Genomic DNA, 24066 nt, shown 5'->3' on the forward strand with positions numbered 1-24066 from the left:
GAGGGTACAAGCCTAGAGGTAAGGTGCTCTGTGAGGAGACTCTATGGCAGTTGTGCACACAGGATGAGGGCCTGAGCTTGGCGGTGGGAGCAAGACAAATGGAGAGAGATTAAGTACAGAATGAGCTGGCAAAGAGGTCTTGATAGAAAACAGTGAAATTAGCACCCCCCCCCCCCACAAAACCCAATGACATTTACCAGCTAATCAAGTAGAAAACAGAGCCTTGTGTTAGCAGCAGCAGTGAGAAATAGCCCCGGGGGTTAGTTGACAGTAAATCTAATATTCGTCAGCTATGATATGGCAGTCAGGAAAGCAAATGCCATCCTAGGGAGCTGGACTAGAAAAATCTACTGTCTAGACAAGGGACGTGACTGTCCCAGTCTGCTCTATGCAGAAGGGCCTATGCCTCCAGGCTGGCGGTTAGGGGGGAGGAGAGACTTATTTCCCACCTTCCACTTTTGAAAGATAATAAAGGAATTGGCTTAAACTCAAAGAAGAGCCTCGAACTTGGTTCCTTGGAGCAACAGAGCCTGGAATAACTGTGGGGCCAGATTTGTCTTCAAATTGTTGGGCCCTTGTGGGAAGAGGGGCAAAGCTGCCTTTGTGTGGCTTCAAGGGGGCAGAAGTTACCAGGGGGGCCTGTTTCACTCAGCCTCGTGCTACCCAAGGGGCTGTTCGTGGTGCCAGTGAGTCCTTGTCCCTGGAAGTCGTCCAGCCTAGAGGGCAGAGCCTCTGTACACAGGACAAACAACAACAAAACACAAACAAAACACGCAGCATTGCGGGGACAGGGTCAGTGGATGACCTTCGAGATTCTTGCTGACCCTGTGATGTGCAAGTTCTGGCCAGGCGGGTGCACATTTCGCGGCAGCCCTGCTGGGGGATGAGGAGGACAACAGTACCTCTCTCATTAGCTCTTTAAATACTCACTTATTCAAAAGACTAGGTCGCGTGGGGGTCGGCAGACCAGGTGAGTTGCAGCCTTGAAATCAGTGTAACTTCGTGCGGGGGCTTGGGGGTGGGGGGAGCCTGGGCACAGCCTCGCCATCGTCAGGAGCAACCGCGCAGGGGGATAAACTTTGGCTGCAGCTTTGCCGCACGAGAGGGGCGGGGTTACTTGAACGGGTCCTCAGGAGAAGGCGATTGGCCCCAGGGGAATCGAGGGGGCGGGACTAGCCCATTGTTGCCATTGGTCCTGCGGGCCAGTTGAGGGATGGCAGCGAGGGGGCGGAGCCGGCCAGGGGAGGCAATTGGTTTGGCGAGAGCCCACCGAGGGGAGCAGGCGGGCGGGCGAGCCCGCAGCCGGGCGCCGGGAGCCGGGAGCGCGGGGCCGGGAAGCAGCCGCGGCGAGCTCGCCAGGGCCGCAGCGGGGCGAGGGGCGCACGGGGCGTTGGCACCGGCGCGCGCGCGCGTCGCCGACTTGGATGCGACGGGGACGCTTCTGCGCCGGGTGCGCTCGGCGCGAGCCATTCAACAGCTGGCCTCGCGGGCCACAGTCGCAGGGAGAGACCGGGAGCGTTGGCCGTTACGACTGCGGCGGTTGGAGGGAGACGGCGGCGGCAGCGGCAGCAGCAGTAGCAGTCCCGCTACCCCAGCGGAGGCCGGAGTGGAGACGCAGCGGCTCCTTAGACTCCCGGTAAAATGCCCACCTCCCCCCCACCCCCCCGCTCTGCTCGCAGGCAGGCAGCCACGTCCCGCTGCGTCTCGCCGCTCCGGCCTAGGGGAGCTCCGGTACCTTGCAGAGCCACGCGGGGCCCCGGGTGGGGGCCGGGGAGGGGATGCGCGGGAGACCCGGGCCACCCCGACCTGCCCCTGCAGAGTCAGGTTTTCCAGAGATGCGCCTGGGCTCTTCCCCTGGTCCTCTCCCTTCTCCCTAGACCGTGCCGCACCTCCTCGGGCCCTGGCGCCGCACTAGGGGGCGCTCTGGCACCCGCTCCGGGGCTCCCTCAGGCCGCTGTTCCAGCAGAGGTCACTCGAGGCACTCCCCTGGGCTACGCTGGCAGTGGCATCCCGCTTCTGGGAACTGAAGGTGCCCTCTCCTGTTCGAGCCACACGCCAAGGGCCGGGGCTTCCTCCCCCGGCTCCGCCTGCACTCACCCACTTAATCCTGAGCAGGGCTCCACCGCCTCCGCCCCACTGGTGACCGGGTCCTTGGCTTCACTTGTCAAGAGTCTCGCTTGAGGTTTCTGGTACGGGTGCAGTAATACCATTTCCAGTCTGACTGGGAGAGCGGGACTCACCCACGGGGCACGAAGCCCCGGGTCCTGAGCTTGGGTTGGGGGTCAGCGGGGCGAGGGGAAGAAGCAAGTTGGAGAGGCCCAAGCTGTGGGAGAAGCTGCGATTCCCGAACTGGGGGGGGGGGGGGGGGGGATCGAGGGTAGTCTTGGTCCTTGGGACCCGCGTCCTCACGTTTGTTCTCCTGCCTTTTCTGCGTTTTTTTTTTTTTTTTTTTTGGGGAAGCCAACCGTTACCGGAGAACTTTACAGGGCCGCTAACACTGAGGCGGGACTTACTTGTATTGATTGGAACACGGGCTTCTTACCTTTGGGGTCTCTTCATTTTCCCCGTGTCTTTTCCAGTTTGAGAATAAGGTCTCAAAGATCAGGCCCATGTTGTGCTTTTTTTCTTGCCTGCTTCTGCTACTAACTTTGCCACTTGGTGCTGTGGAAGTAGTGTAGACTTGTCCGGCGGCCTCGGTGGGGCTCAGTCCTCAGGCTGAGGAAACCACTCCTTGGGGTCATCTAGTTGGGACCTCTCAAGGGTTTTTGTTTGGTTGGTTGCTTGGTTGCTTTTTAAAGAGTATGGCATTCCAGGAGTCACATTTTTCTATGCCCCGTTTTTGTTTGGGAGGGAGTCACTCAAAGCACGAGTAACTGGAAGGGGGGGGGGCGGGGTGGAAATTGCACCAAGGTATTTTTACTCTGATTCTTGTTAAGCCCAGAGAAAAGTGAAAGTGACAAGTGACCCAGGGGATCCCAGCCATGGTGCTTGTGGCAGGATGAATGGGCCTGACCTGAGGTGGAGTAACACTGGGGGGACAGGGCCTGCAGAAGCCATCTTGAAGCCATCTTGGCTCCTGTTGTGAGTCACGGGCTTTCCATTTAATCCCAGCCAAAATGACGCTTGCTGTGTGGCCCATTTGTCCAGGTTCCCCCGCATCATACACTCGTGTGAAGAGAGTGGACACTGACTGGCTTTGTGTATCATCTCCAGCATCAGAAGGAAAGGTGAGGAGCCCGGAGCAGGGAATGTGAAGGAGGTGGTGAGGGGGAGGGGGGGGGAGAGCTTGTTTCTCTCTGTCCCTGGCTACGTGTGTCTCTTCCCAGCATGCATTTCTGCCGCTGCTTGAGAGAGGGACTTTTACGGAGTCGTTTCAGAGCCAGGGTTGGGTTACTTGGGCAACTCTCGGATTTAGTGTCCTCTTGGGTCTCTGTGAGTTCTAGGTTCTATCCAACATGGCCCTGGAACTTTAAGAAGCGTTAAAGCCAAGCTGGGAACTGAGGTAGACCAACGCCCGGGGCTCATTCTGAGCAAATGTGGGCCCTGTGGAGTCCATTGGTGCTTTGCCCAGAAGAGAGAGACAGTGTAAGGCTAGAACACTTTATAGGAGGAGAGGGAGGTCAACCATAATAGGAATAAGAGTCCACATTAATTGAGCACTTACTGGGAGTTAAGTATTTTATTTGTATCATTTCCCTTAATCCTTCACAATTTCTGTAAGGTAGGCACTATGACTGATCATCTTCTGAAGCTCCAAGAAGTTTGGTAAATCATCCAGCTGCTTGATGGGAGAGGTGGAATTTGAACCCAGGTCTCCTAGGCACGAGCCCTTGAGCTCAGAAGCATTTTCCTCTTTACTGTCACAAAGGCTTCTGAAAGGAGGTGGGAGGTGAGCCAGGCTTTGAAGGGTGGGTGGGATTTACATAGGGAGAGAGGACGTCTGGCTGAGGGGATTGCTGGTTTGAGTTTGAAGGAGCTTGAGGAACGCTGGCCCAACTAGAATGGAGAAGGGACACAGGAACACGATGAAATATAAGGCTACTGAGGTGGGTGGGCTCACATTTCGGAGAGCCTGGACAGAAACTTGGGATTTGATGTTGTAAGAATTAGGGAGATGCTGGGGATTTTTCACCAAGGAAGAGCACAGTGAAACCAGTGTCCACCCCTTGGCGGGCCCTCCTTGGGTCCCCGAGCCTATCCCCTGTCCTGCTCTTTCTTGAGAACCTTGCCCGGTTGTCAGCATATTTAACTCTTGTTTTTGAATTTCCTGAACCCTCGGGGAGCACCAGTTGCCTGCAAACAAACAGATTCCGGGGTTCAGTGTACAAAAGGAGCAAACTAGGTGAGGGGCCCCAGATCAGCCTCAGATGGGTGTGCTTCAGCCTCCACAATATTTTAAAAAGCCATTGAATTAGGGGTCAACATTGAAAATCCAAAAGATCTTGGGGCGCCTGGCTGGCTCAGTCGGTGGAGCATGCGACTCTTTGTCTCAGGGTCATGAGTTTGAGCCCCAAGTGGGGGGTAGAGATTACTTAAAAAAAAAAAAAAAAAGAAAGAAAAAAACCAAAAGATCTCAGTAAAAATCGGGATTTCCAGTTTCTCTGGAAACCTCAGAAGGCTTGATCCATGTTCCATCTGTGAAGGGCAGAGCTGTGCCTGACGGACTCCCTTAGCTGGGGCCTGAGTGCTCCACATCCGCCCAGTCTTGGGACCTCCTTGCTCCCTGCTGCTGTAGGCCCCAGACCACCACTCTAGGGAAACAACCCCCACTCGGGAAGACTGATTCAGGATCAGCTTCTTGTCTTACTAATTGCTGGACATGCAGTAGAGCCGACTCAGAAATGCAAATAAAGATCCCCCCCAGGGAGGTCGGTGTCACTGGGGACAGTCTGATGGCCAGGGACTGAGCATTATCCACAGGTGGCACCTTTCTTTTGGGCTGGGGTTTTGAAGCCCACGATGCTAGGGCCCCAAGGAGACATTTTGGCGGGCCTTGCTGTTCCCCTCCATCCTTTGCTTGGACTCGGGTTTCCTTTCTGCTGCGGACCTGGTGGATACGTATAGCAGGTACGTGGAAATGGTAAAAAGAGTTCAGGGAGAGAAAAAGAACTCAGGAACGACTACCTAGTGACCAGCATGTTAAGCGTGTCAATCCAGAAGTCCCTGAAGGTACTCCCTGTGTTCTGGATGGACAGGCGTAAGCCATTTCTGCATTGGCATTTGGGGTGGTGGCCTCTTCATTGTGCAGAGGACGTTTGGCACCTCTCTGGCCCCCAGCTGACCACATGGCAGGGGTGCCCTTCCCTCTGCCGGCCCCTGTGACAACTACAACCCACTGTTGCTACACACGTCCCAGCGCTCTTGAAGGGAGCATATTCCAGAAGCCCAGAAGCATATTCCCAGGGCCTCTCACACTCATTCCGTGTGAAAGGGTGTTCAAACCCTATTCGCTTACCTGTGGCCCAGAAGTATCCTCTGCTTCTCGTGGCACTCGCCATTTGATTTCTCACATTCCAGTTTGCCTTTGTTTCTTTTCCTCTCAGTTCTTTGAGGGTGACTCCTCACTGTAGCCCCTAAAGTGTCACAAACAGCATAGTTGCTTGGTAGGTACACCTGATGGATCTTGACGACATTCGTTCCCTGATTAACATTAATAGCTCTAGAAGCCCGAAGGAGCATTTCGCTGTTCAGCTCTAGGCGCTATTATTAGTATTTTCAATATGGAAGTAACACCATTTAAATGTAGCTGATGTGCATCATCTCCGAGGTAACGTTTAGCATTATGAAGTTCCCTCGATGTGCCAGACACCATTCTAGGCTCTGAAGATAAACTGGTGACCCAGACAGATGCCATCCCTGCCCTCAGGGAAATTCCAGACTGGGGGTGGGGGCAGGGCAGATAAAAGCCACATTAACAAATGCACCCGACTGAGCCTGTCAGTGTTACAGTGGAAATAAGATGGGTGTTATGCCTCAACACTATGGGCTGGGGTGGGGGCGTGGGGGGGAGGGGGAGCCGTGCTATTTAAGATAGTGTTCTGGGAAGGCTTCTCTGAGGAGGTGACATTTAAGCGAAATCTGAGAAATGAGAAGGAGCCAGCCATGAGAAAATCTTAGGGGAGAGAGCACTTGAGCCAGAGGGAACCGCAAGTGCAAAGGCCCTGTGGTGCATTGGAGGACCAGTAAACAGGCAGAGATGGAGAGAGAACCAGAGCAGTAGGGGAGAAGGGTACAAAATGAGTTGAACCAGGTGAGCAGGGGCTGGATTTGAGGGTAAGCAGTTTGAATTTTGTTCAGAGCATGTTGAGAAGCCCCTGGAGGGTTTTGAACGGAGTGACACGATCTGATTTAAGGTTAAAAAAAAAAAAATCATTTTGCCTGTCACTTCTTAGCATAGACTCTATGGGAGCAAGGACAGCAGGAGAGACTGGTTGGGAGGCTGTGGCAGTAATCCAGGTTCCAGATGACGCTGGCTTGGACCCGGCGGCAATGGTGGACCTAGCCTTGGAATGTGGTAAAGGTGGGGTCAGGAAGACTTGGCTCAAGGGTAGAATGTGAGGGGAAGGGAGGGACAGCTCCTGATTTTGAGCCTGAGCAACTGGGAGGAGGGTGGCTCTGGTTAGGGAGATGGGAATCACTGGGTGGGTGGGGGGCAAGTGGAGGTGGAGAGCAGGTTGTTGGGGCGGGGAATGGAACTGAAGAGTTCTGTTGCATTTGTAAGCTTGGGATGTGAACGGGACCTTCAGGTTGGAGACCTCGAACAGGCTGTGGATTATCAATGTGGGCTGGAGCCAACCTTTAATTTTTATTTAGTTTCATAAAAAACGAAATGCAAACTCAAGTCACTTCAGGTGGGCTCTTTAATACTACTGATGTCATGATAAATTGTCATCATCTTTCACAAGAGCAGTTTGCCAGTATGTCATGAGCTATATAAGCCCATTCCTGCCCTCCGACACGGTAACATGTTTTGAGGAAATGATGTGTTAAGAGACGTGTACAAAGATGTTCATAGTGGTTCTCTTTCCCATTCTAGTAGTATAGAGTAGCAGTGGTACCCCTTTGGAAAGAGTGCTCTTTCATTCAAAAAGACAAACTGGAAAATGCAAATCCCTGGAGATGGGGGAATAGCCAACCAAATACATAGTAAGTCTCTCCAGCACTTCTATATAGAGTTTCTTTCTATATAGAATTTCTGCAGAAATTTGCGGTGGCCACAAAAAATGAGAAGTGTGTTGACCACGTCGATATCTGGAATTGCTATTAAACAGGTACAAAAACAAAACAGAACGAACAAACAAAAAAACGGTCACAAAAACCAGATCGTGATGGTCTGTAAGCACAACTACGTAAATCTCAGCGCTGTCTGTGCCCAAAGTCATAAATATACAGGTGCCTTATTTTCTCAAGTCATTTCATCTGCTTTTGACTTTGTACCCCTTTCTCTCTTACAGCGTTCGGTGGTCCAGATGCCACGACGTAGCAGGCTACCGTGACGAGCTCACGTGAACTGTGGCTTCTCCAGTCTTTCCTTCCTTGATCACATTTTCGCCATAAGGTATTGGGAAATATCCTCTTCTGTAGGACTTGTATTCAAATAAGTTCACCTCGGGATTATAAAAAGGTGGGGAAATAACTGCTTAGTTGTACAAAGCCCAGTCCCATGTATGGCTTACTTTTCCCCTGTAGGTGGCGACTAGCGGGCAGGGATTTTGTTGGTCCTTTTCAGATGGGAGGGTAACACTGAGAAGGAAAACATTGGTTACGCCATGAGATGCACTTCCCACAAATCATGCCCTGACTGTTCAGTGAGTGAGGTAAAAAGATTCCCAGCCACATTCCTTTAAATCCCTGGTAGCTCTTATTTTGTAACGTGAAGGAGAAGTCTGCTTCAGGAGCGTTATAGTATATTAATCTAAGATATGAAGTGGTGTTCCTGGCTAGAAAGGGTTGTTCTACAACAAGAATGTTTCTGGTGCTGAAGAAGGGGCCAGAGACCAAAGGATCGGTCAGCTGGGTCTGCTGTCCTGTGCATATTTAAAAAAAAAGAGCGCCCCGTCTCCAAATTAAAAAATAAAAAATAAAAAACCAGCTTCCTCCCATGCTCCTGTCCTCACCAATATATAGCATTATGTAAATGCATTTGCATGGAGAGGGCTAACACATATCTTTCCTTAGGTTAATTTATTTTTATTGGTTTTATTTATTTATGTATTTATTTAAGATAGAGCATGCGCACACAAGTGGCACAAGTCGGGGAGGGGCAGAGGCAGAGGGAGAGAGAGAATCTCAGTGCGGGGCTCGATCTCACAACCCTGAGATCATGACCTGAGCCAAAATCTAGAGTCAAATGCTTAACCGACTGAGCCACCCAGGCACCCTGATTAATTTTTATCAGTTTTAGAAACTCTTTACTTTTACAAACATTATCGCACCAAGGAACCATTTGTATGATCTTTCAAAATAAGGAAACGAAAACAGGAAATTAAGTTGCCCAAAGAGATGAATTAACAGGAATCCAGGTTTCTTCAGTTCAGGGTCAGAATTTCCTGTACTCTTAGGGAAATGCAAATCAAAACCGCCGTGAGCTGTCTATCACCTCACACCTCACCTGTCAGAATGGCTAGTGTAAAAGACAAGAAATCACAAGTGTTGGCCAGGATGTGGAGAAAAGGGAGTCCTTGTGCACTGTCGGTGGAATATAAGTTGGTGCAACCGCCATGGAAAACAGTGTGGAGATTTCCTCAAAAAAATTAAGACTAGAACTACCATATGACCCAGCCAGTACATTACTGGATATTTACCTGAATATGAAAACACTAATTTAAAAAGATATATGCACCTCTATATTTATTGCAGCATCATTTATAGTAGCCAAGATAGGGAAACAACCTAAATGTCCATTGAGGGATGAATAGATAAAGAAGATATGAAGATATGTGTGTGTGTACACACACACACACACACACAGGAATACTACTCAGCCATCAAAAAGAATGAGATCTTGCCATTTGTAACAACGTGGATAGACCTAGAGGGTATCATGCTAAGTGAAGTAAGTCAGAAGGAGAAAGACAAATACTCTATGATCTCACTCATACGTAGAATCTAAAAACCAAGCCACACGAAGACAAGCAAAACAAAACAAAGCAAAAACAAATTCATAGATACAGAGAACAGATCAGTGGTTACCAGAGGGGAAGGGGGATGGAGGATGAGCAAAAGGGGTGCAGGGGGTCAAGTGTAGGGTGATGGATGGTAATTAGACTTTTGGGAGCGATCACTTTGTAGTGCAAACAGATGTCAAATTACAGCGTTATACACCTAAAACTTAATAATAAAAATGGTCGAACTGAACTCTACCTGAGAGCAGATTTTCTTTGAGTGCTGGTAGAAGAGATTCTCCCTCAGCAGGACTCCGGAATTCAGTGGTCACTAATTTATCACTGCTGCGTGGCTGTGGGTCCCCAGAAGCCCCTTTCTCTCTGTCCCCAAAGCCCCCAGTGCCCCAATAAACCCTCTGGGACCATCTTGATTTGTAGTCATTTGATGGGTCCCGTATTGGCTCTATTTCTGTTACTGCAACACTGAGTGCCATTCATTTTAATGATGTGATTTTTAATTTTGTTAAGATCAGAGCATATGGTCAGCCTCAGTTTGAAAATTGCTGTTTGGGTTAATGGTGTGTCAAAACATATGAATGTTTATCTAGGACCTCTCGACTGGAGAGCCAGGGAATATTTCTCTTTGGTCAAGAGTCCCTGGGTTCTGTACTAGCCAGGAAACGAAATTGGCTAGGTGGCTTTGACCCGAATACATTTTGGCTGCCCCACTGACTGTAAATATGTTGATAGAATCTTATCCATCTTAAATGCTTTCAAAATGACCAACTTTAAGGTTCAAAGGCCTGGAAGGAAACAGAAAGGCAGCAAAGAACTACTTTGAAAGACGATATGCAGTTGTGCAGATGGTTCCATTTTTTTTTCCACTGTTTTTAAAAAAAACATGCCTCGTTGATGTGGCCTCGCTAGCACTCTGATAGCAAATATTTATGAGCGTGAGGAAAAGTGAGAGAGGATGAATGATGCATACTTTGCTTATGATTGAAATGCTTTTAAAGTTGTAAAGTTATACTTCTGATCTAAAAGCCCCGTGACATGGGGCGCCTGGGTGGCTCAGTCGTTAAGTGTCTGCCTTCGGCTCAGGTCATGATCCCAGGGTCCTGGGATCAAGCCCCGCATCAGGCTCCCTGCTCAGCAGGGAGCCTGCTTCTCCCTCACCCACTCCCCCTGCTTGTGTTCCCTCTCTCCCTGTCTCTCTTTCTGTCAAATAAAATGAATAAAAATCTTAAAAAAAAAAAATAAAAGCCCCAAGACATAGCAGAGGACTCTTTCTGAAAGAAGGTATTGGAGTGGCTTTGGATGCAGACCTGGCAGAATTTCTGGAATTTTCACTGCTGGTCAGAAGAACCATTTTACACTTGACCGGTTTCTTTTCTCTGTTCTCTTATCCTGCTGCTGTTTGGTCAGCTTTGCCACCAGGTATAGAGACAAGAAAGGTGAGGTGAACAGATGACTAGAGAAAGCAGTCTTTTTCTCTGCAAATCTGCTAGAAACGTTCTGGCACTGGGAGCGAGTTGAGTGAAATGCCTGTGTACACAAGATACCGCTGGAATGCACGCTGTGTAAACGTTATTGAATGACCATCATTTCTGAAGGCTGGAGGAGCTCTTGTTTGCCTTTGCAAAGGTGTTAAAGAATTAAGCTTTCTCAGAAGTGTTGCTTTTAATCACAAGGACTAGAAGAAAGGTGTGGGCACGTGGGGGGGGGGGACTGGGGAGGTCATGGTGGAACATTAAGAGAATGTGAGAAGAGTTAAACTTTTTATTAAAATTCAGCTTTTTATAATTTATGGAGGCATAATTATGGCCTTCCTTGCGATCCAGGCTTGGTTGATACGAGGCTGTCAAACCTTCGTCGAATAAAGTGATCTGTGCCACTGACAGCGATGGGTGAAAATGAAGGGAAAATTGTCAGTGAATTCTACCACCACTGTCAGTTGAAGCACAGATGTATGAAAGGGGAATTTAAAGGGCCAATTAGGATGTGCTAGAGAATCAATGTTGTCATGGCCTAATAACTTGATCTTGGTGATTCCATCTATTTTAAGTAGATATAGGTTTATTCCTATGTATAAATATGCATAAAGTATACAACTGTATCTACTCAATAATATATCTCATTTAGAACAGATAGTTTTTTGAATGTTTGTTTGGTTTAACCAGGGTTAAGAACAGGGATTGTATGGGGACAGCATAAACCATTTTAGATCTATTTTTCAAGAGCAAAGTAGGGCCCTATACAGCTTTTTAAAACATTTTAAAATTTAAATTCAATTTAGTTAACATACAGTGTATTATTAGTTTCAGGGGTAGAATTTAGTGATTTATCAGTTGCATATCATACCCAGGGCTCATCCCAACAAGTGCCCCAACCCAACAAGTTACCCCATCCCCCCACCCACGGGCCCTGTACACTTTAACTAGATTCAAGGACTGGCACATTTAAACTTGGAGTTGAGAAACTATCGTGACAAAGAAGAAAGCACCTGTTAGTTGAGTACTAAGTGTAACTATGAGTATTTTCCAGTAACATCTGTGTGCTTTTGCTAGAAAATAAAAATCAGTTGTGACTTAAACATTCTGCAGCCAGATCAGTGGTTGCTGGGGGTGGGGGAAGGATTATGAAGGGGCACGAGGAAACTTTTAGGGATGACGAGCATTTTCACTATCTTGATTGTGGTGATGGTTTCATAGGTTTGTGTACATAGGTCAAAACTCATCAAAATGTTTAGATACACATGTAGTTTGTCATGTTATGAAACGTGGCCAAGTGCTTCCTCATTATCCAAAGTTCTAATCTCCCAGGCTTCAGTCATGACTCACACAGATTTTGGTTATGGGAGCAGATGCCTGTGGGCCCTTCCAGTGATGGCGGACTGAGGGGTGTGCCCGATTGGGGAAGGGAGGTGCTATTCTATGACTGTTTTGATCCTTTCTGGGCAAATTTAGATCAGCAGTTGTGAACTGCCTCCTTTTAATCGTTTATCACCATGTGACTTTCCTCTTTTTCATAAACAATTTTAATATAGGGGCGCCTGGCTGGCTGAGTTGGTAGAGCGTGTGACTCTTAATCTCAGGGTCGTGAGTTCAAGCCCCACGTGGGGTGTGGAGCCTACTTAAAAAATTTAAAAAAACCTCAAAACAGTTTTAATACAAAATTAACACATGCTTATTGTAAATATTAAAAATCAAAGGAATAAGTGTACAAAGTAAAAAGGGCAAGCCCATTCCTCTCCTATACTTTTAGTCCATTTACCAGGGGAAATAGTGTTCACAATTTGATGTCCATCTTTGCAGACTTCATATGTAGAGGGACATGTATGTGCCTGTGCATACCCATGCATGTGTACTTATATTACTTTTATTACTTTATTATATTACTTATACAAAAACAAGATAATATTGCACATTATCCTGCAACTTACTTTGTTTAAAAAAGATTTTATTGAGAGAACGAGCACAAGCAGGGGGAGGGGCAGAGGGAGACGTGGGGCTTGATCCCAGGACCCCGGGATCATGACCTGAGCTGAAGGTAGACACTTAACCGACTGAGCCACCCAGGTGCCCAATCTTGTAACTTGCTTTTAATTTTTCCCTGTAATAAGTATCACCGGCATCCTTCCATGTTAGGGTGTACGGAACTAGCCCTCCCTCCCACCCTCCCTCCCTTTCTTCTTTCTTCCCTCTTCCTCTCCCTTCTTCTTCCTCTTCCCTCTGTCCCTCCTTCCTGTCTTCATGGTAGTAATCCTCCTCTTCTCCCTTTGTGTTTTGTTAGTTTTTGGCTGAGTTCTTAAGGAAAAAGCATCACAACAGGAATTATTGTGCACCTATAAGCCAGGCACTGTCTAGTTAATTTTTAGTGATCTGGCAGAAGTTGCCAGTGACATTGCTGTAACATTGAAGCCATGACATACATAAAAAGCCTACTTCTTGGTACAGACTTGGTCCTCTATATATATATATAATATATATATATATATTATATATATTATATATATATATGAGAGGGGGTATGAGGGAGATATTTATATATAATATATTTATATTATATATATTTATATATTATACATATATATAATCTATATATATATTAGAGAGGGGGTGCAGAGAGAGAGAATCTCAAGCAGACGCCACACCCAGCGTGGAGCCCGATACAGGGCTTGATAAGGGGCTTGATCTCACGACCCTGAAATCATGACCTGAGCACTGAAATCAAGAGTCAGACACTTAACCGACTGCACCACCTGGATGCACCCCCCCATATATATATATATCACAAGTTTTTAATTGAAGTATAATTAACATACAGTGCTATATTAGCTTCAGGTATACAACATATTGATTCACCAATTCTATACGTTACTCAGTGCTCACCACAATAAGTATTGTCACCATCTGTCACCAAAGAACGCTATTACCATCTTATTGACCATATTCTCTATGTGTCAATATTTTTATACTTCTTTTATGGAAGCATAATTAACATACAGTGTTACATTCATTTCAGGTGTACAATATAATGATTCAACAATTCTATACATGGCTCAGTGCTCATCACCATAAGGATATTCTCAATCCCCTTCATCTATTTCACCCGCCACCCCCCTTCTCTGGCAACGAGCAGTTTGTTCTCTGAATTTAAGAGTCTGTTTTTTCTGTTTGTCTCCTTTTTCCTTTGTTTGCTTTGTTTCTTAAATTCCACATATGCAGTAATCCCATCCTGAAATTTTGTCCTAGGGCAATAGTTCAACAGAAGTTTGATTCTAGATTCACAAAAATACATATTAATAATAATAGTGCCCATATTTATTAAGTGCTTACCATGTGCCAGGCACCGTTTTAAGCACATTACAATTATTTACTCATTTAGTCCCTGCATCAGTTAAATTACATGCTGTGATTGTGATGATACTTATACTAAAATGAACAAAGTATAGAGGACTTAAACAGTTTGCCCAAAATTACAGAGCTAGTAAGTGATAAGAGTCGGGATTTAAACCCAGGCAGTATGGTTCTGGAACCTACAATCTTATCCCTATGCTGTATTCTGTCTCTACTATAAAGGCAATGTCCACAAGAGAAACAAAGTGAAAATAACCCAGACCCTCCATGAGAGGAATGGTTCTATAAATTATGGTAAGATCCTTCATAAACAAGACATTTCTAAAACAATACAGCATGAGTTTAAGATTATTCAAATTCTTGGCATCATCCCCCGAAATTCTGATTCAGGAGGCCTGAGGTGAGACCCTGGAATATTTATTTAAGACAAGCCTATCTGGATGCAGGTGATTCACATGACTATATTTTGTGAAACACAGCAACAGACCATAAAGTGCTTGAGGTCGGGGAATCCAGACATTCCTTCTTAAAACCCCAGCACTGAAGGACAGCACATAGAGCAGAAGAAGTGCTCATCTGTCTCTTGAGCTGAACACCTCTCAGAGTCTCTTCTTCCTCCACTCTCTAAATGAGGGTGTTCCCCAGGGTTGCGTCCTTAGCCATCTTCTTTCTGGATTTCTCTTTACACATATGTAGCAAGTTACAATTTCCAAATCACTTTCTCATACATTATATCCCACGATCCTTAAAGCCTGAACTGACCATATAACATGCTCCCAATATTGCCTGCTTGCTTGCTTGCTTTCTCTCTCTCTCTCTCTCTTTCTTTTCTTTTCTTTTTTAGTGAGCTCTATGCCCAATGTGGAGCTCGAACTCACAACCCCGAGATCAAGAGTCCCATGCTCTACTGACTGAGCCAGCCAGGCACCTCTGCTCCATTTCTTAAAATCATAATCTACACACTATCTCTGCTTCTCTACTTCTTTTTAACTCTTCAACTTACTATAATTTGGGTTTTGCCCTCAACAGCCTCTATGCTGCAAAATTCAGTGGACACTTCTTGGGGTGCCTGGCTGGTTCTTTGTTTTCTCATCCCAAGAAGAGCTCATCTACAGCTGTCATTTTAAACACGATTTATTTGCTGAAGACACATTACATATAGAAAAAAAACCCAAAGGCACAACCAAAGTTAAGGGGAAACTGAAGGCAAAAACCAAGGCACAACAAATAGTTGAGGGAAAGGTAGATGAACAGGGACCCACAAAGAAGACGAGGAGGACCAACTAGGAAAGTGAGAGGAAAGCCAGAAGAGTGTGGTGGCCTGGAAGCCAAAGGGAAAGCAAGCTTCAAAAAGGCACAAGTGTCAGCTCCCATCTGTATTCACGGATGCACAGAAGGAAGACTGTAAAGAGCCACTGAAATTTTATAAAGAAGGAAGTCATTGGTTAGTTAAAGAGATATGCAGTGGAATGGAACAATAACACAAAGAGAAACAGAGATGAGAAATCATATGGTCCCTGAGACAGATGAAAAAGTAGCAGCTTCAGTCCCTTAGCAGCTTCAAGAAGAAAAGTGAACTTGGCAACAGTACAAAAAAAAAAAAAAAATCTAGTGCCTTGGTGGACCATAAGTTCATTATGAACTGACATGTGCCTCAATATTTTTAAAAAATAAGATTGGAAAATTAGCTCCTTATTCTGGAAGAGTATTTTAAAATACTCATAAACATTTAATCTTAAAGCCTGTGAACAAGAGGGGAAGAAATGAGAACAACTGTTTCATTTCTTACTGTTTTTGGGAAACAGGGATTTGCGTTGGGGATTTTATTTTTTTAAGTTTGTTTGCTTGTTTCTTTTTCTTTTCTTTTCTCTTCTCTTCTCTTTCCTTTTCTTCCTTCATATAATCTCTACACCCAACCTGGGGCTTGAACCTACCACTCCCAGATCAAGAGTCGCACACTCCTCTGACTTGAGCCAGCCAGACGCCCCTGTGTTGGGGATTTTTTAAAAAAATATTTTATTTATTTATTTGACGGACAGAGAGCACAAGTAGGCAGAGCTGCAGGCAGAGGGAGAGGGAGAAGCAGACTCCCCGCTGAGCAGGGAGCCTGATGTGGGGCTTGATCCCAGGACCCTGGTATCATGACCTGAGCTGAAGGCAGACGCTTAACCAACTGAGCCACCCAGGCGCCCTGGGGATTTTTTTTGTTGTTGTTGTTTTTTTTTAGATTTTATTTATTTATTTGACAGCACAAGCAGGGAGAGTGGCGGAGGGAGAGGGAGAAGCAGGCTCTCTGCTGAGCAGGGGGAGCCTGATGTGGGGCTCAATCCCAGGACCCCGGACGACCTGAGCCAAAGGCTGTCGCTTTAACCAACTGAGCCACCCAGGCACCCTGTGTTGGGGATTTTAACGGAGGCTGGGTTTTGATTTTTAAGAACAGCTGGGTCCTCTTGGGCAAGTCCGAAAATAACTCAGATGCTTCCTAATCCAGGTGTAGAGTCCTATCCCTGGAGAAACAGCCGAGAAAAGATAATCTAGAGCAGAGAGCTCAAGGACTGGCAAGCCTGTGAGTCATGCAGATATGTTTATTTGCACCCGGCAGTGCTTTTAAATTGTTTAAATTGATTGCCAACATCTGAAAATCAGATTTCACATAAGGACCTAGATTGCTGGTCTCTTTGGAATAATAGGAGTATCTGGCCATCCCAGGACCTTCTTCTGTCACTGCAGCTGGAGCTGAGGAGCGGCTGCCCCTTTAGATCATCCCATTCCTCGGTCTCTGCTCAGTACGCTTTGCTCCCTGAGACCATCTTGCTGTTTGCTGTAGTTACCTGAGTTATATCCTCGGGCCTAGAATTTACTGCTTATTCTGACTTTGAGATGGAGGTGATAGCCAGTTTTTTGAAAACTGTCAAAAATTCAGTTCATCAAACACTGTAGAATAGTATTGGACTCATTTCTGTCCAAATTTGATAAGAGCCTTTTTGACACTTCAGAACAATGGAGAGATCTGGCTAAAATATAGACACTTGTTTTATTCTGTGGAAATTGCCCTTGTGAGGGACATGAGGCATATGGCAAATCTCAAAAAATTTATGATTTTTAGTAGTCTTTGTGAATTTAATTTTAAGTAGAAGAACTTTTTAAAGAAGATCCATTTATAATTTGAAACGAGTGACTAAAAAAACCTATTGAAAGTTTGATTAAATAGAACATTTTTATTAAAACTACTTCACAAAAAGTCATAACTCAATTTCTGGACTTTATTCCTGTGCATACATGGTTAGGACAAAATTGTATCCAAATGACACTGTAATAAGCAGCTTTGAGCATTTTTTTTTTTTATAGCAGGCTCCATGCCCAACGTGGGGTTTGAACTCACACCCCTGAGATTAAGAGTCACACGCTCTACCTACTAAGCCAGCCAGGTGCCTCATGTTTTTTTATTTGCAATTATTTCTCTAGGATAAGTTTCTAGAGCAGGTTACTTGATCAAAGGAAATGAGCCTTTTTATGGTTCTTGGTTTGTTTTGCTAAATTATTATAGAAAAAAATGATTTACATTATCTCTAGCAAGATATGGATATGAAGGTACCTGTGTTTTTCTTCCCAAAACTCTCCCAGAAATTGGTCTTTATGATTTTTACTCATTTGTGTAAAAACTATTAAGTGGAATTATGTATCTTGAAACTAATTAGGAGCTAGATGTTTGTATCAGTTAGCTATTGTTGTATAACAAACCATCCCCAAACTTAGTGGCTTAAACAACGGCAATTTATTATTTCTCACAAGTCTATAGGTTGGCAGGACTGTTGCGCTTGCTCACCGGTCTGTGGTTAGTTGGTGGGTTGGGGACTGGCTGGTTTAGGATGGCTCATCTGCCACAAGGGGGCTCTTTTTCGTGTGGTCCGGCATCCTCCAGCAGGCTAGCTCAGGTGTGTCTTCACGGCATGGCTGGGTTCCAGGAGAGTCAAGGCCACTTGAGACCTAGGCCTAGAACTGGCACTTTGTCACTTCTGCCACATTCTAGTGGCTGGGGAAAAAAAAAGGCCAGCTCACATTAAAAAACTGGGGGAAAATAGACTCTGTCTCTCGATAGCGATAACTCAAAGTCACATTGCAAGAGTATGGATGTGGGGCTGGGTGGGAACCTGGGATTATTTTTGCAACTGTTACACCACGACATTCAAATGAATGTTGTCTTTCAGAGTTGTCATCTTTCAAAGCTCTAAACTCATTCCAACGATGTATGAACTAATTAAAAAAGAAAGAATTAGGGCCTTTATTGGAATCTCCTTTTAAGGGGGGGTGCTTATAAGCCAATTAAGAAAATCAGGTTTTTTTTTTTTTTTTAAGATTTTATTTATTTATTTGAGAGAGAGAGCGAGAAAGCGTGAGAGGGGGAAGGTCAGAGGAGAAGCAGACTTCCCGCTCAGCGGGGAGCCCAAGCCGGGTGTGGAACTTGATCCTGAGACTCCAGGATCATGACCTGAGCCGAAGGCAGATGCTTAACCCACTGAGCCACCCAGGCGCCCAGGAAAATCAGTTTGTTTTTTATAGTCACCCATTTTGTGCTACATTCTTGATTCTAGGTAATTTTTGATAATTTCTAAATATCAAATCCATGAGAAAAGAATTTCAAAATTGACCTCCATCAAGACTATTTAAAAGAATATAACCCAGACTTGGAAATCAATCCAAAAGGAAGCATTCGAAAATGTTTAACACAAAGGCAGTATCACTGGAATAAGTGGGAAGAGCATGACAAACCTGATTACTTTGAAGTGATTAACTATGTGTGCATTTTTTTCTGGAATGTTTTTTCAAACCTGTTGCTTTAAGGGCACCTGGGTGGCTCAGTGGGTTAAGCATCTGCCTTTGGCTCAGGTCATGATCCTGGAGTCCCGGGAGCCCCAGGATCGAGTCCTTCAGTGGAGAGTCTGCTTCTCCCTCTGACCTTCCCCCCTCTTGTGCTCTCTCAAATAAATATAAATAAATAATAAATAAATAAAATCTTAAAAGAAAAAGCTGTTGCTTTAAATTAGGTTGTATAAACAAATACCTATTGACTATAGATACATTTTGGAGTTGAGTATATCTTAGTTGAATATCAAATTAATTTTTCTTCTAAAGGAGCTTAGTGTTAACTCTTACTTAGGTTGCAAATTGCAGCAAACTAACTGGATTTTCTTCTTCATTTTGCTATTTAGATAATGTTTTTGGAGAAAGAGAACATGCTTGTTTTCATAACGTCCCAGTTCAGTGTTGCTATTATAAGAATTTTTAGTATCTTAGTATCTTAGATATAGCCTTTGGAGGCCTTTTGAAAAAACAGCTTGGGGCGCCTGGATGGCTCAGATGGTTAAGTGTCTGCCTTTGGTTCAGGTCATGATCCCAGGGTCCTGGGATCGAGCCCCACATCGGGCTCCCTGATGAGCAGGGAGCCTGCTTCTCCTCTCCCTCTGCCTGCTCCCCCTGCTTGTGCTCTCTCTCTCTCTCTCTGTCAAATAAGTAAAATCTTAAAAAAAAAAAAAAACAGCTTATGCAAACTCAAGGAAATTGATTTGGATTGTCCTTTATGGACAGTTATTTTGTAAATGGGTATTACATGCAACTGATGAATCACTAAATTCTGCCCCTGAAACTAATAATACACTATATATTAACTAAATTGAATTTAAATAAAAATTTTTAAAAAAGAATTATGTACTTATAAAGTTTTTATAACTTTATAAAAACTAATTTATTTAATAGTAAATTTTGTGTTAGAATTTCCATCAGCTAACCGTATATGTTTGAGTCTAAACCTCCCTGAAGTTGACAGTGAGAAACTCAGGTTATGTGGGGAGTCTGAATATATACACTTTAGAAAGAACCCCTCTTTTGGGAAGTTCTCTTTGAAGTCAGCAAATAGCAGAAATCCTTAAGTCCCAGCATTAGCAATCTTATTCACGTTGGGGCAGCTTAAAAGAGTTTGTTAATATGAAATGTCAGCAAGCACTCTTGTTTGGGGGGTTTTCCAGTCCCAGAGTAGAGGGCAAATTCATTTGGTCACTCAGTAGAGGAGGTTGTCTCCTCTGTACTTGAACTTAGAGTTCAGTTTAGTTCATGTCCATAGATTATAGAGGCCTCCAAGCCAGTGTGTCCACGTATGACCTAGGATGCTCAGTCAGGTGCATGTTTGTGAATGCGCTACAGGTATTTCACCCTTGCCCTGTTTCTGTAGCACCCCCCGCCAGTTTTTATGGGAGTCTGCCTTTGAGATCAGTCACTCAATAGATTGGAGATTTGGAATCTTGGGGTTTCAATGTGTGGGCAAGTCATTTCATTTTCCTGAATCTGTCTGAATTTCCCCATCTGTAAAACAGGCATGAAAATGCCTACTTACAGGTTGCTTCATGAATCAGCTGAGATAAAGTAAGACCAATGCCACTAATAAATAATCATTATGGTTTGTGTTTATGGAGAACTTCCTGTGTGCCAGGCACTATTCTAAGGATTTCACATGTGCTCGCTCACTGTATCCTCTCGGAAATCCTAGAATCTCCATTTTTCAGTGAAGGAAATGGAAACACACAGTACAGTTGACCCTGGAACAGCATGGGTTTGTACTGCATGGGTCCACTTATATGTGGAATTTTTTTCGATAAATATAGTACTGTAAATGTATTTTCCCTTATGATTTTTTTAAAGTAATCTTTACCCCCAACGTAGGGTTTGAACTCATGACCCTGAGATCAAGAGTCACACACTCCACCAACAGAGCCAGTGAGGAGCCCCCATTTGTTTTCCTTCCTTAATGATTTTCTTAATAACATTTTCTTTTCTCTAGCTTACTTCATTGTAAGAATATGGTATATCACACATCTAACATACCCAATGGGTGTTACTCGATTGTTTCTGTTATTGGTAAGGCTTCCAGTCCATGGTAGGCTATTAGGAGTTAAGTTTTGGGGGAGTCACAAGTTATATGTCGATTTTTGACTGCACAGGGGTGGGGGGGTTGCTGCCCCTTGCCCCTGTATGGTTCAAGAGTCCACTGTATATGGAAACTCTTTGAAAGCTCTGAAACACATTAAACAAAGGTAAACTATTGTCTCAATTCTCCCCAAAGTACACTTTCCCTTATTGATTGAGCCGAAGTCCGGGAATGCTAGCACCATTCAAAATCCAAATCCGTGTCTTGCTCCATCTGTATGAAAATGTTCTCTTTCGCTCTCTAAGGTCTCCGGGGGCTACCATGACAGTCACCGTGGTATATGATAACTCTGAGGCGACGGAGCTGTGTGCGGCTCAGCACCTCTACCTCAAGCCCATAGCAAAATTGATGATTAATGTCTTGCTCCCAGAGAACTCAGAACCAACGAGGCCCTTCTCCAACTGGGAAGTGCTTGACCAGCTGAAGAGCCTGATTTGCCCTGACCAGTTCACCACCGTTCGGCTCTCCAAGAGCACAAAGGACTTCATCCGATTTGAGGGTGAGGCTGAAACACGCAGTTTGGTTCAGATCTTGAAGGCCAAGTTACATGGGAAGATCATCAAGCTGAATGGTTTGAAAACAGACTTAAAAGTCGTGGCTACAGATGCCCAGGGAGAGTGGGAGCGCTTCCCCAGGGAAAAGGAGGCCCCAGCGAGTGATGGGGCCGAAGAGCAGGACCAGGACAAGAGCCCAGATTCAATCTATTTCGAAGGCTTGCCCTGCAAATGGTTTGCGCCCAAAGGCTCCAGCGGGGAGAAGCCCTGTGAAGAGATCCTTCGGGTGGTCTTTGAGAGCTTTGGGAAGATCAAGAATGTGGACATCCCTATGCTGGATCCTTACAGAGAAGTGATGACTGGTGGAAACTTCGGGGGTTTTAGCTTTGGCTTGCAGACGTTTGAGGCCTTTATCCAGTACCAGGAGTCGACTGACTTCGTGAAAGCCATGGAGTCCCTTCGAGGGATGAGGCTGATGTTGAAGGGAGATGATGGGAAAGCTCTGGCCTGTAACATCAAGGTAAGAAGGAGCCAGAATTTCTTTCCTTTCCCGTCATTCGGGTGGTCCTGAGCAAAAGCTGGAAGGAAGCATCTAGAATAAATTTCCTTAGACCCCATTAGGCTCTGATCAGTAGCTGATGTAGAGATTTGTGTTGTCACTCATAAATGGACATTTAAGAAGAAAACTAATCTGGATGTGGACATTCTTCTGCCAGCTATGGTTTGGAAGGGAGGAGTCTTATAATGCGGGGTCCTGCCCTAAACTTCTTGAGGGCACTGAAGAATTCTTCTGGCCCTCATGGAGCTACCTCTTATGCATGTTCCATCTGACGAGTTGCTGAGAGAGAGGATCCATGCAGTTTGAACCCCCAGGAGAGCAGGTTACTCCCCTTTACTCTTGGGGACAACTTACATTTTCAGGATGTCTGTCAGGTAAATTGCTGGAACATACTCTCAACAAACTGGACACCTTTCCTTTCAAGATCATCCTGTCTATCCAGTCATGTCACCTCATCGACGTCTGCACGCTTGGCCATCTCCTTTTTGACCTCTTAATCCAGCAGAGGAAAAGATGCAGCTAAACACTCTTTAGTCTCTCAGTTAGCCTTGAGCATGCATTTGGATTTTCGGCTTAAGTAGCTTCCTATGTATGAGTGTGTGTGTGTGGTGTGAAACTACTTATGTTAAAATATATCTTTTAAAAGTATGAGCTATTCAGCCAGACAAAGGATAAAACACGTACTATAGCGGCCGTCCGTGTACCCACTGCACGGTGTAAGAAAAGAAACATCCCCTGTGAGATGAGACACCATCCCCCTCCCTCCCCGCAGAGGTGGCCCTGATTGTGAATTTGGTGTTTAGCATTCTTGTGTACATTTAAAGGGCTATTTTTGCCTCCTTTTATTTTTTAAGCAACTTTGTTTGTAGCACCTTGACAGGACTTTTACTTCATTTTGGGGATTTGCAAAGTAGCTTAATAATCACTACAGTCCGATCTCGTACCCCATCAGGTCAGTTCTCTGGCATCTTTGCTTCCCCGATCCTTCCTCCACCCCCAAGCATTTTTTTTTTTTTTTTTTTTTGCCTATTTTTGTCTCTGGCGACTAAAATACCTGAATTCAGTTGATCTTAATAACGAGCCAGAGGTAATAAACTCACATCCCTCAGAGCCTGTGCCCATAATGACACGGTGACGCTGTATATAACTATATGAGAACTCCTCAAGGGTTCTGCCGAAGGCAGTTCTAGAACCCACGGGGCTGTTGTGCAGGTGACCAAGAAATAGCCGAACAGTATGGGGATGGGGATGGGGATGCGAGGAGGACATTTTGAACTCACCAAGTTTTGCGTTGTTCTGTACATACTGGTTTCATTTCCCTGGCCTGGGACACACCCAGCCAGCCGGCAGACTTTTCTAATGGAACTCTGAATTGTTTGTGGGCAGGTTATGTTTGATACAACCAAACATTTCAGCGAAGGGGCTATAAGGAGGAGAAATCAAGAAAGGCTAAAGTTACAAGAGCTGGAGGAAGAAAGGAAAAAAGTAAAGAGAGACGAGGAAGAGGCTGCAAGGTGAGGAGACCAACATAAACCAAGAGGGGTTTTCACTCGTGACGTGTGGGTTTGTCTCTTTGGGTGACTGGCTGCACTCGATAGATAAGATTGACGGGGGGAGGCGGCAGGAATTGGTACAGAATGGAAAACTCGGTGGAAGCCCACAGTCTTCCAGCTGTGCTGTTACAAAACCAAAATGGCCAAACGATTGAAAACGAGAAACTTAAAAAGAAAGTTCTCAGGGAGAACAGGTAATGAGCTAGATTAAGATATCTTACTGGGAAAATCCTAGCCCACCAAATTAAAAAGTTGACCAGTTTACCCCAAATTTACCAAAGTTGACCTTGCCTACTAATTTAAAATTAAAAAAAAAAAAAATCTTTTTAGGTCTGGGAGAGATTTTCTTGGTCAACAGTCAAACCAAGCCCTGGACAGGAAGGCATGGATTTCTTGGCCTTCTATTTCTTGTTGGCTTAAGTTCTTTCGGTGAATTAGAGGAGCCTCTGTGTTTATGTCTTTGAGCTTCTCCTTGTTCTCTTAATTTAGGGAGTTGAGCCTAGAAAGGGCTATTGGAT

The 24066-nt window shown here is 45.2% G+C and overlaps 1 protein-coding gene across 5 annotated transcripts in view; it reads left to right on the plus strand.

The window, feature by feature from the left end:
- Positions 1–1298: 1298 nt before the first annotated feature.
- The window catches only part of LOC113930617 (A-kinase anchor protein 17B), a 30257-nt gene continuing 7489 nt past the window's right edge, over positions 1299–24066 (plus strand). For 3 of the 5 annotated variants that reach the window (XM_027607878.2, XM_027607879.2, XM_035725500.1), the window contains exons 1-2: positions 20928–21956; positions 23382–23509. In XM_027607878.2, coding sequence (XP_027463679.1) covers positions 21114–21956; positions 23382–23509 — 971 coding nt within the window. In that variant the 5' untranslated portion in view covers positions 20928–21113. Of the gene's footprint in view, positions 1637–3147; positions 3228–7454; positions 7559–20927; positions 21957–23381; positions 23510–24066 lie in introns of those variants that run through there. The other 2 variants (XM_027607881.2, XM_035725499.1) reach the window with 2 other exon arrangements.

Source organism: Zalophus californianus, chromosome X, assembly GCF_009762305.2.
Source record: "Zalophus californianus isolate mZalCal1 chromosome X, mZalCal1.pri.v2, whole genome shotgun sequence".
Taxonomy (NCBI): domain Eukaryota; kingdom Metazoa; phylum Chordata; class Mammalia; order Carnivora; family Otariidae; genus Zalophus; species Zalophus californianus.